At 37.5% G+C, this 12,614-nt stretch overlaps 1 protein-coding gene across 1 annotated transcript in view; it reads right to left on the bottom strand.

The window, feature by feature from the left end:
- The window catches only part of ptgfrna (prostaglandin F2 receptor inhibitor a), a 121,840-nt gene extending 118,911 nt beyond the window's left edge, over nucleotides 1-2,929 (bottom strand). The window contains exon 1 of the mRNA XM_089132913.1: nucleotides 2,643-2,929. Within this exon, the coding sequence (XP_088989039.1) occupies nucleotides 2,643-2,694 (52 nt within the window). The 5' untranslated portion in view covers nucleotides 2,695-2,929. The remainder of the gene's footprint in view (nucleotides 1-2,642) is intronic.
- Between the last annotated feature and the right edge of the window lie 9,685 nt (nucleotides 2,930-12,614).

Below are 12,614 nucleotides of genomic sequence, written 5' to 3'. Positions count from 1 at the left end.
CAAACATTACTGGTGCATCTTGAGATAAAACAATGGCACTGACATAATTTAAGATATATTACTTTCAGTTAAACCAGCTCAAACATGCAATTTTAGTCTGGGACCAGATGTGAAACCCCGGGGCCCGGTTTTTCAAATTTTCATTTTGGATAACGGATTGGATCAAATCTTGAAAATGGGTTTTTCCAAAAGAAAGAAACAGATTACATAATCGGACTAGATCAGGTAATCCAAACTTGGTTTTGACCCAGATCAAACCTTTAGTTTGGGTTTTTCAGGACTTTTGTGTAAGGATTTGGATCAAAAAATCTTGATTAAACTGATCCCATCAGAAGGGTGGATTCAGTGTGGATTTCATGCCCAAATGTGATGAAAACTTTAAAAATGTATCAAAAAATACTATATTTGGGTCATGCACTATCTTACAAGATCTTATTCATAAGTTTTTATTTTATTTGTTCATCCGTCAGGCTACAGTGATTAGGTAGGCAGCAAAGTAGAAAGAGTTTGGAAATAAAATAAAATAATACCCCAAACAGCTGTCAAAAATGACCAAAACGTCATGTTGGTGTGTGTATAATATATATATATATATATATATATATATATATATATATATATATATATATATATATATATATATATATATATATATTCATCACAATCGCAAACATTTTTGTTTTTAGAATATTTTTTAGTGATGCATGCAATTTGTCCACATCAGATGAGGAAGTCTGAAATTATTGTGGAGTATTTGACATTACGTTTTTTTTTTATTCAATACATCTATATTTGAGACTTATAAATATCCTCAATGTACAGAGTTTATTACTCATTTTGTCTACCTGTTACTCTTTATATATCTATAGTTCTACATTGTGATTTCCTATCCTGTTTGAGCACTGCTTAACCAGATTTGGTGATCCTGAAAAATTCCTATCCAGATCAGATTGATCCAATCCGATGCTGCTTTGAAAAAGGACTAGCGACTGGCTCAAAAGTAAACTGGATTACATGATCACGAAAAAGGATTACTAAATCAATCCGGATCAATTTTATCCGGATTAAACCTTTTGACAAAAACAGGCCCAGGGGTTGAAGTCATAAAAACCAAATTTAGTCACGTTTGTCCAAACCATGGCACTCAATACACTAAGCAACCATGAAGACAGAAAGTGTGATGTCAGAGGAAATGATCAATCCCGAGTACAGGATGAGTCATCAATATTTGTACTCCGTTTTCCATAAGACAAAATTGTCCATTTTCAAGGTGTTCATCTGTAAACTTCAAAGAGACGCGTCTGTTCATGGAAATGTTTATTGCAAATGACCATATTAGGTTCAAAGCACTGGAATAAAAACATGCAGTCGCAACTAATGGTGAATATTAACATTTTATTGGGTTTGGGAATTAAGTGCCGTAAGACGAATTACATCAGCAGACGAACACAAACCCACAGACGAACCAGAAGAAGAGAGGAACAGAGGGACAGAAACCAAAACTGAGAGAAGGCGACATGTAACAACTCGTTTCCTCATGAGGGATCGGTTGTTCTCGTAAGGTGGAGGACTCGGAAGACAAACACTGTAGACACTAGAGAAATATATGCTACAATAAAACCTGCTGTCAAGCAACTGAGGTCAAACACTACTACAGTACTTACACCAGGACACAGTGAAAGTAGATATGAGCGGATTATGAATGATGAGCAGGGAATGAGCCAGATAAGACAACACAAATTATCAGCACAGATCTGAATTCAGAAAAACTTTACAGTCCTTTAGCACAAATTCATGTCAGGTTGTAGAAGTTAGCAGGTGCTAAGATTCCCTCATCCCCAAATCAAGCACATAATCAAATATTCAACAATGAAGGACCACATGTAGTCTATTTGTCAATGTAAACTCAAATATTATTCTATATGAGACCAATGTTTATGGAGGCTACATTTGGAAACGAATTATTCAATAAATAAACACCTTTTGTGAATTATTGTGTGTCGAGCAAGAAAATTGACCTTAAGATACACTTTGAAGCTATATTGTTGGACTCATACGGTTCAGAGTCGCCTAATAGTCATTTAATGTTTGATTTTATGGTCATTTTTGATTAAACCTGTTTTTCAAACATCATGATTAGTATCGCCTATCAGTGGTTTTGCTTTAGGACTTGGGGAGTAACTTTAGTCCTAAAGCAAAACCACTGATAGCCCAAACACGATGTTTAAAACAGGTTTACTCTCTCTCTGCTGCAGTAAACACATTATACACCCAAACTAACCACTGGATCACTTCACCTAACATTAGTCAATATTAGACAAGACCCGATTCGTTAAATCACACAATGCAGACTAAAGGAAACATCTCAAGCGCTGATATCTTTTGACGATAATAATCTAAGTTTGAGGTCGATCTAAAACACATCAAGATCATTTTCATCTTAAAATAGCCTATTAAGATGAAACAACCATATATGTTTGTTTATCTTAAGAATGGCTATTTAATGATGAAAACGAACGAGCTTGTATTTAGAGGAAATTAGTTCCATGACTTACTTTTTTTGTTGTTGTTATCTAAACTAATTTACATACAAACACTCGAGTTGGCGTTTCTTGATCAAGAACTAACGTTAATCAACTTACCAAGAGCAAAAAACAAAATCACAGGACGAAGGAGTCCCGTTCCTTTATCCATTTTGTGAAGGCGCGTGATTTTCCCACGGGATCGCCTTTGTCACACACACACACCGGGCGGAGAGAGAGAGAAAAGCCGGACGAGTCTCTCTCGAGCGCGGATTAAAGTTCAGTCCTTTAGTCCTGTGAACTGGTGGGTCTGCGCGAGCTGCATGATAAAACACACACTGAGGACGGGATTGGCACAGTCGTGTCCGGAAGTGAGTGTGTGTGTGAGTCAGTGCGCGCGTGTATGTTGGATGAGGGAGGGACTCGCCGCAGGTGAAGTTCCGCCGCACCCGAGCGAGTGTGTGTGCGAGTGTGTGTGTGTGTGTGTGTGTGTGTGTCGTGACGGTGCAGGCATACAGGCACTAATTATCTCCCAGAATAACTCAGGAGTCCAGAGAGACCCCGAAACACCCACTGATATCCTCACATGTTCCCAGAACGCTGCAGAATGAATCATTTATGGCGAGAAATCGTCCTCATTATTAGCCTATCTGTCCTTTCATCTCCGAGAGAGAGAGAGAGAGAGAGAGAGATTGTAGGAGACCTCTTCTCATCATAAACCTGAATGAATATCCATGCATCAGTACAGTCAAGGCTAAGACCACACTGATTTATTCACATTTACACTAATTAAGTGTTTATGTTCCGACATGTTTTACAGAAAGGTCTGTATGCTGTAAAATGCATATGAAATATTTTATATTCTGCTATTTCTTGGTCACAATGTTGCATTGATCATCTGAACTCTTTGCAGTGACATCAGATTTTCTTTGCTTCCACTGAAAAAAACAACAACTTTTTCTTATTTTTCTATAAAGAAATCTTATTTTCCTTTTTTTTTTACAGTGTAAAAATGCTACATAACATGATCATTGGGTTTAACACAAATCTGTGGCACTCAGCTTCTGCTGTCATATGTACACACATGCATTTTACATTTTGCTGTAGCTGTTGTACAACGTGGCATGTAGATACTGTTGTAGTTAAAGGAAACTGCTAAATTATTCAATTTAATTGATAATATAATTTGTAACAAAAAAATAAATCCATTAGAAAAGAACATGAATAGAATTTCCATGAGTGGTCTCGGGATTTTGGACCCCATTGTAAATGCATATATATATATCTGTGTATACAAACAATTGAATTCAGTAATCTCATCTGTTTTTTGCACAAATTCACATCTCAGAGATTCACATGACACAGTTACAGTGTGTGTTCCTGTTGTCAGGTTGTAAACACATTTGAAATGCTTGTGTACATACAGACACACACACACACACTTTGTTTGTGTGAATGTGTAGAGACAGATCTGGGCAGAGATCAGGGTGTGACTGAGGGTTCAGGGTCAAAGGTCAGTGTACCTTTTGGTAAAGCCACTGTGATTAACACTTGTGTTCAAGTCATTGTGTGACTATTTTTACTTGTTGATGCAGAACATATGGTTGCAGTCAGACTGCAGTGACCCACTGCGACACACACACACACACACACACACAGTATGATGATAAAGCCAGAACTCAAACTACAGTCTAACTCTGTTCACAGTTGCTCCATTGTGAACGGCTGCTCCCAGTATTAGTGTGTTCAGGACCGACACACCCTTCAGACAAAAGACAGCGAGCGGAGTGTGAGCACACGTCAGGGACAGCTGTCAATCAAACACAACACTGGATGTATTTAATAATCTTGTGCGTTTGTAAAATCGACTCATCTCGAACATACCGATCAACTTCTCCCAGCATTCAGCTGTGCCGTTATTAATGTCCTGTCATAACAAGCGGAGAGTTACGCTCTTCTGCCTCATCTTGTAGGAATCGGACCGATAAGCTTGCTCACATCTGCAGGGAAAATATTTGATCTGTTGTGATTTCACAACGCAAGCGTCACACAGATGTAGAAGACGTTTGCTAAATAAAATATAACACCTTGTGTTGAGTAAAGAACGGAGATAGAGAAAGCAGAGACACATGTCTAATCAAGTCAGAACTCCAACATCCCACACCGATCGATCAAACGCTCCCTCTAGTGGTGATTGTGGAGTAATGCCACGACACACAGCTTCAGTGCAGAGAAAATGAAAATTAAAGTGTCAGTTCGCCCAAAAATGAAAATCCTGTAATTAATGACTCACCCTCATGCCTTTCCAAACTCATAAGACTTTCATTCATCTTCAGAACACAAATGAAGATACATTTGATGAAATCTGAGAGGTCTCTGACCCGTTCACAGACAGCAATTTAACAGCCACTTTCAAGGCCCAGAAAGATAGTAAAGGCATTGTTAAAATCGTCCATTGGTACCACCTCTATCGAGCTTCCAAGCGTACCGTACCGATACTTAAATGTGATGTGAACACACTGCAGACAATATTAGCCTAATGTTTAATGTTTAAAGGTGCAATGTGTAAAAATTTATAAAAGTATTTAAAATAAAAAACAGAAATGCAATATGACATCCATAACGATGTGTTCAGTGGTGTATAAAGAACTTTCTTAATAAACCGTAATGTTTTTCTTACCTTAGAATGAGACATTTATATTTACATAACCGCGGGCACGTCCTTCTATGAATATAAATAAATTCTATATAAATAAAGTTTACGATGTGGACAAAAACGAGGACATTTTCAGTAACCAATGTAACCGAAACTAAACAGCTACAGTATATGTGCATTTAAAGGACAAGTTCAGTATTTTACAATTAAAGCCCTGTTTTACAGTAAGATCGTTTCTGATTAAATAGATTGGTTAGGATTGTTTTTTCGACAGATGCTGCTGTCACGAGAATTTTCGGTTTCTGTGTTAGCACCCCCCCCCCCCCCAATCATTCATAAAAACGCATAAAACTTTAGTTTACAAAGACGTGAAACTCACCGAGTGGTCTGGGATGTTCACTGATATGCTCACACTAAAATCGCTGCAAAAGATGCTTTCCAACAGGTTTTATCATAGTTTTTGTCCAACTCCATTGACTCGTATTGTATGTTCTGTGATGTCCGTTATTACTCCGCCGCCTGGAAATGGAAATGAGCCTGTTTGCAGTGTTGTAGTACTCGAGACTTGGACTCGTCTCGGACTCGGTCTCGAGACCATATTTTAATGGTCTTGGTCTTGTCATGGACTCGTGTCCATTTGGACTCGGAATTGACTCGTACTCGAACATTTTTTTTTTTTAGGACTCGGACTTATTCCCGATTCCACTCGAGTTCAATTCAAAATATTTTTCATGATTATTAATGTATGTTAATAAAATATTTCTTTAAATTGATTGACACGCCCAGTAATTGGTGATTTTCTAGTGCACAACTGCGCTTGACAAATTGTAGGCTAATAAAATTACTTTTAACACCACCTACTATGTGGCCTTTTTACCCTAAACTGATCATATTTTATTCAACTCTAAGTAAATTCAGTAAAAAAAAAAAAAAAAAAGGATTTCTCTAAGTAAATAAAAGTAAATTAGGTAATCAACCCTCACTGGTCTCAGTCTCGACTCGGACTCGACCGTCTCTGGTCTCGGACTCGACTCGGACTCGACTCTCTATGGACTTGGTCTTGACTCGGACTCGACTCTCTCTGGTCTCGGTGTCGACTCGGACTCGAGTGAGGTCGACTACAACACTGCCTGTTTGTATTCTTTCTGTAGTTTGCAGTCGCGTGCATAGGTCGCGTGTATACAAGTGGTTTGCTTGCATTTGGCAAAGGTGCATTATCGCCACCAACTGGGCTGGAGTGTCTATTATTCAAGCTCTCAACGGAAGAACGTTTGCGGATGAAACCAAAGATGTTTAAAAAAAAGGAGCAGCTCGTTTGAATCAGCAATCGCGCCTGTTTTAAGCGATTTGAACGTTTCCTTTTTGTTAAAAACCGAGCAAAGAACGACACTCCACCGCTCTGCATACGTCATCTCCTTTATCGCTCTGATTGGTTTTAGGTCTATCCGTGATGTCCGTTGGTGACGCCCCTCTGGAGACGATTCGTCTATGAAGCTTTGCCAGATCATAACTCAGTTCCAGCTGAGAATCTGATTTTAACCAGACTAGTGATCTGGATGAGCTTGTCACGACTTCGCACCGCCACGACCTCGCCGCTACTCACTCATGCAATAAAACTGCACTGCAACAAAAAGGAGTTTATAATACGAATATAATATGAATATAACCGAACATAATTCATACATAAAAGAGTGTGTCCCCGGCTTTATGCAGTTATTATTGCAGTTATTAGAGCGAGAGAGAGAGAGAGAGAGAGAGAGAGAGAGAGAGAGAGAGAGCGAGAGAGAGAGAGAATTTTTTTGAATTTTAACAATCCTTTATTACACAAATATGACAATCAAAAACATTCACAAAAAAAGGTCACATATTTTCACAAAAAAAACTCACATCAACACTTCCGAAATAACCAGTTCATTATCAACTAATGAACACAGCACATTATTACAGCACCACTCAAGTTCAAAAATACTCAATGTACTCATTAGTTTGTAAAAATTAAACTCAATTTCAAGTCGTGATTTTACCATTTTTTTGAAAGCTGGTATAAGTTCTTGTTCTCCTTTCTGTTCAATTGTATTTCTCCTAGTTATATAAATAGCTAATTTTGCAATACCAACAATAAAATTAAGCAATTGACATTTGTATTTTTTCTTAATAGTGTACATACAACCAAGTATAAAATCCTGCTTTGTAAAACACACCTCAAAAGATTCAAAAAGAAGCTCTAAAAGGCTAAACAAAAAAGAAAGTCTATTACAAAACATAAAACAGTGAAACACAGTCTCCCTTTCATTGCAAAAAGGACAATTCTCACTAACATTTGGGTTTAACATTGCCACAAAAGAATTAACTGCAATAGCCCCATGGAGTATCCTCCACTGAAGATCACCAACTCTTTTAGGTAAGGGAGGTTTGTACAGAATCCTCCACACTGGTTTTGTTGTTTCAGTAATCTCTAACGGGTCTCTCCATACAGTATCGCTTCTATTCTTTAACCATTTTAAATTCATCACTTTGACAAGACTTCTGTACAATGCTTTCCCTTTAGCTTCAAAAAAATCAATTTGTACATCAATTTCCTTTTTCATCCAGGGATTAATATTGTCAAATGAAACAAGATCAGATACAATACTTAAATCTGGAAAAAAATCTTCACAGTCTGGAAATATACATTTCTTGTTGTACTCATCAAGTAAAGTTCTTTCTTGTACATTTAAAGCCCCCTGTAGTTTATCTAAAAAAAGTTTAACATATCGCTCAGATTTTACCTTTAAAAAGGCTGAAACTGCTTCTGCATCTTTAAATTCAGGACCTGCATTTTTAATAATGTGTTTTAACTGTAGAGATCCACTTCTGTACAATAAATATTTCAGACCCGGTATTTCATCCCCAGATACATCAAGACGTGCTCCACACACAATGGGCTCTTCCAATAACCAGTACAGCGACATTAATGGTTCCATCCATTGAGGTTTAAACAGACTCCATATTTTAAAAAGACTTCGATAAAAAGCAGGAATTCCTCTAAAATCGAATTTTTTAGAATCCATTAAAAACAACACATTGTCCAGGCCAAGTCCACTTATTCTGCGTAAAATGCACTGAGCCACTGGTCTCCACACCAGTCTTTCAGATCCCAGCATACACTTCTGCACAAACTGAAGACGATAAGCAGCACATCTACTAGCCAAATGCACTAGACCTTGGCCTCCATCTTCTTTCGCCAGGAACAAAACACTTTGCGGGATCCAGTGCAAATTGTCCCAAAAGAAGTTCACAATTTCTGCTTGAATTTTCGGTAAGAGACCGACAGGAGGATCGACGCATGCAAGTCTATGCCAGAGGGAAGAAGCCGCGAGGTTGTTAATGATGAGTGTGCGTCCTTTAAAAGACAGCTGTGGAAGAAGCCATTTCCATTTTTTCAAACGTCCTATTACTTTATCTGCCATTCCTTCCCAGTTTTTCTGCATGAAAACTTCATTGCCTAAGAACACACCAAGATATTTTAACCCATCTTTTTGCCATAATAAGCCTCCTGGTAGAGTAGGGTTATCTCCTTCCCATTTTCCAATCAATAAAGCATCACTTTTCCCCCAATTTACAGTTGCTGAAGAAATCTCCTTAAAATCATTAACAACTTCTTTTAACATTTCAACATCATTACTATCATTTATAAAAACAATAACGTCATCAGCATTATGCAGATAAATAAAAAGCATTATTACACTGTGGCAATGTTAGACCCTTTAACTTATTCCGTAACATAAAAAGCAATGGTTCTATAGCCAGCACATATAATAGCCCAGACATGGCACAGCCTTGTCTAACCCCTCTCTGTACAGTAAAGGGGGCACACAAACTACCATTAATTTTGATCACACTCTCAATTTCACAATACATTGTTCTGATCATATCAATAAAACTTGAATTGAACCCAAAAGCTTGCAAAGTATTCCACAAATACAGGTGTTCAACCCGATCAAAGGCCTTCTCTTGGTCCAAAGAAATAAGGCCAATATTTATACCAAACAACTTTGAAACTTCCAAAACATCTCTGATTAGAGTAATATTATCACAAATTGATCTGTTTGGTATACAATATGTTTGATCGTAGTGTATCACCTTCCCTATAATTTTACTCAATCTTGTAGCCAAAGTTTTAGACAGGATTTTGTACTCTGAGCACAAGAGAGATACAGGCCTCCAATTTTTTATATTTTGAAGATCACCTTTTTTGGGCAATAGAGTGATAACTGCCCTTCTGCAACTGAGAGGGAGGAACCCATTAATAAAACTTCCATCAAACACTAATAAGAGATCTTCTCTTAAAATGGGCCAGAAAGTTTTATAAAATTCAATGGGTAACCCGTCGATCCCAGGGGATTTCCCATTCGCCATACTCATCATTGCTGTGTAAAGTTCTTGCTCTGTCAAAGGTTTTTGCAAACTTTCATTGCTCTCTTCATCAAGCTTTGGCAGACCTTCAAAAAAACTACTAATATTCATCTTTTCACTAATCAAATCAGCTGTATATAATTTTTTATAAAACTGTACAGCAACTTCTCTTAACTCAGAAGCTTCAGTTAATTCCTGTCCTGTATCAGAGACCAAAGAATGAATTATTCTGCTTTGACTATTTCTTTTCTCCATACTGAAGAAAAATTTGGAAGGTGCATCCATTTGTGTGACATTCTGAAAACGTGAGCGAACCAGCGCTCCCTGTGCCTTAATGTCCAACATGTTTGCAAATAACGTTTTCTTTGATGCCAAAGCTTCCATATGTTCTTTTTTGCCTGTAGATTCAGACAAACTGTACAAATCAAGTATTTCAGTCTCTAAAATCTTCAATGATCTAGTTATTTCTTTTGTAACATTAAGAGTGTATTGCTGGCAAAAGTTTTTAATTTGTATTTTACCGCAATCCCACCATTGCTGTACAGAGCTATATAAGTGCTTTTGTTGTTTAAAAACATCCCAGAAAAAAGTAAAAGACTCTCTAAAATGTTTGTCATCAAGCAAAGACGTATTTAAATGCCAATAGGCACTTCTTGACTTCACATGGCTAACTAGGACAGAACAAAGAACCGCACTGTGGTCTGAAAAACCTACAGGATTAATTTGACAAGATTTAAAAATATTGAGCTGGTGCTTAAAACTATAAAACCGATCAAGACGTGCCAAAGACAAAGAATTATCTTTACAATGAACCCATGTGTATTGTCTTAATTGTTTATGCATACTTCTCCAAATATCACAAAAATCAAAAGTTTGAATGATTTGCTTGAGAACTCTTTGAGATGCAACATGTGGTTCTAAATGATTTCGATCCATTTTATCACTCTCGGTACAGTTAAAATCTCCACCTAAAACTAAAAAATCATCTGTATTTAGGCCTTTGAGAGTAGTGTTGATTAAATTTAAAAACAAAACTCTTTCCACTCCATTATTAGGAGCATAAATATTTAAAAAAACCATAACAGTTTTTTCAAATTTAACAATAACTTTTAAAAAACGACCTTTTTCAATTTCAATAGATTCATAAGACACTGGAGTCATATTTTTACTAAATAAAATTGCAACACCTCCACTAATAGAGGATTTATGACTAAGAAAAAGTTGACCTCCCCACTCTCTTTTCCAATCCACCTCATTTTTTTGATCACTGTGCGTTTCTTGTATAAACATGACATCAACAGACTTCTGGTTAATAAATTCATACAACATCATCCTCTTACGAACTTCTCTAGCTCCATTTAAATTGAGAGTTCCGATTTTTAGCTGACTCATAGCTTTATTTAGATTCAACAAGAAACTAAGATGGGAAATAACAGAGAGTGTGCATAAGGTCAAAAAAAACAAGCTTAGAGATTTAAACCATGGCATTCTTGTCATCTCTACTAGGAATTTGTTTTTTTAACTTGTTTACAAACTTCCGTAAACGATACACTTCAAGATCTGAGAAAGCCCCTTCCTTTATCAGATATCTTGTGTCTTTCACAAATTGTGCACGATTAGGAAAATAATCCTCAATCTGCACACCTTTTAGCCCCTTCGTTTCCTGCAGAAAAACACTAATATCTTCAGCTTTGTACAGAACATTCCCTGGCCTGCTTCATTTTGGGAACAGACAGAAACCTCAGAACACACAGAAACATTAGAATCAGAATCATCATCATCATCCGAAGCATCTTCAGCAGCTTCACTTTTTTTGACCTGTTTACTGTTTTTATCATTTCGACTCTTTCTTCTTTTAATTGGAGTTTTGAATGTAGATTCAACTTCCATATCCAGTTCACAGTCATTCAATCTCAGATTGTCCTGTATAATCTCTCTATTTTGTTCTACAAACGCTGATAATGTACTCAACCCCACCGCGTTCTCGGCCGCCAGAGACTCCACCACAACACCTTCATCATCAACAGGAGAAAACACCCGCACCTCCGCGCTGCTCGCTCCCTCCAGCGGCTCGATCACTGTACTCGCGGGAATCGCCGACACGCTACTCTCATCCACAGCGCTCCCCGCTTTAGCTGCATCAATCAGCTCTGTGCTTTTATTCACCTTATCAGGGCAATTACGACTGAGATGCCCGATTTTCATACAACCAAAACATTTGATCGTCGTGTCAGATGATGCGAAAACAGTATAATCAAAGCCTTCTATTTTAAATTTAAAGACCAGGTCAAGTTCATCCTCACCATCCTTCAGAATCATAAACACCTGTCTCCTAAAAGACACAAGATGTTTTACTAGAGGAGATTTACATCCGAGTGGAATTTTTTTGATGGGGGAAACTATCTTTCCATGACGGGACAATTCTTGCACAATCATCTCTCATCTTTCACAAAAGGAGGAATGTTTGAAATCATTATTTTCTTAGCGGGAGTACTCAGAGGAAACACCGGCGTGAGTGAACCTTTGATTACAACACCTTTTTGTACTAATTCGTTCGCCTTCTCAATAGTGCTAAAAAAAAGCACAAACGCACTATTCATTCGCGAAGCGGACACGATGTGTTCATGACCCACAACGTCCCCCGCAGCCAAACACACATCTTCCACGTTAACATTTGAATCAATCTTCACTCCATGACGCCGAGTTAAATTTTCAAAAGCCATCGTGTTTGGAGTCGCCATGCTTTCCAGCAAAATGCTGGAAGCAGACTATCCTCACAAAACAAAACAAAAACTCAACAACAACAAAGAAACACAAACATAAACACTTACAAAGAAAAAAGAAAAAGTTTGAAAAGAGCACTCTTACCAGACACAATCGGCTACCACTCACATCCACACACTCCGCCCACTCACTCCCAGCATGCACTCGAGAGAGAGAGAGAGAAAGAGAGAGAGAGAGATGATGTCAATTTGTTTGACGTTGCAATAATGAGACAGAAAAGCGTTTGTGTAAATATTATTTATTTAATAATTCAATTT

Source organism: Pimephales promelas, chromosome 7 (genome assembly GCF_988280905.1).
Source record: "Pimephales promelas chromosome 7, fPimPro1.hap1.1, whole genome shotgun sequence".
Taxonomy (NCBI): domain Eukaryota; kingdom Metazoa; phylum Chordata; class Actinopteri; order Cypriniformes; family Leuciscidae; genus Pimephales; species Pimephales promelas.
Note: the sequence above shows the minus strand (reverse complement) of the source record. Positions and strands in the feature narration are given on the sequence as shown.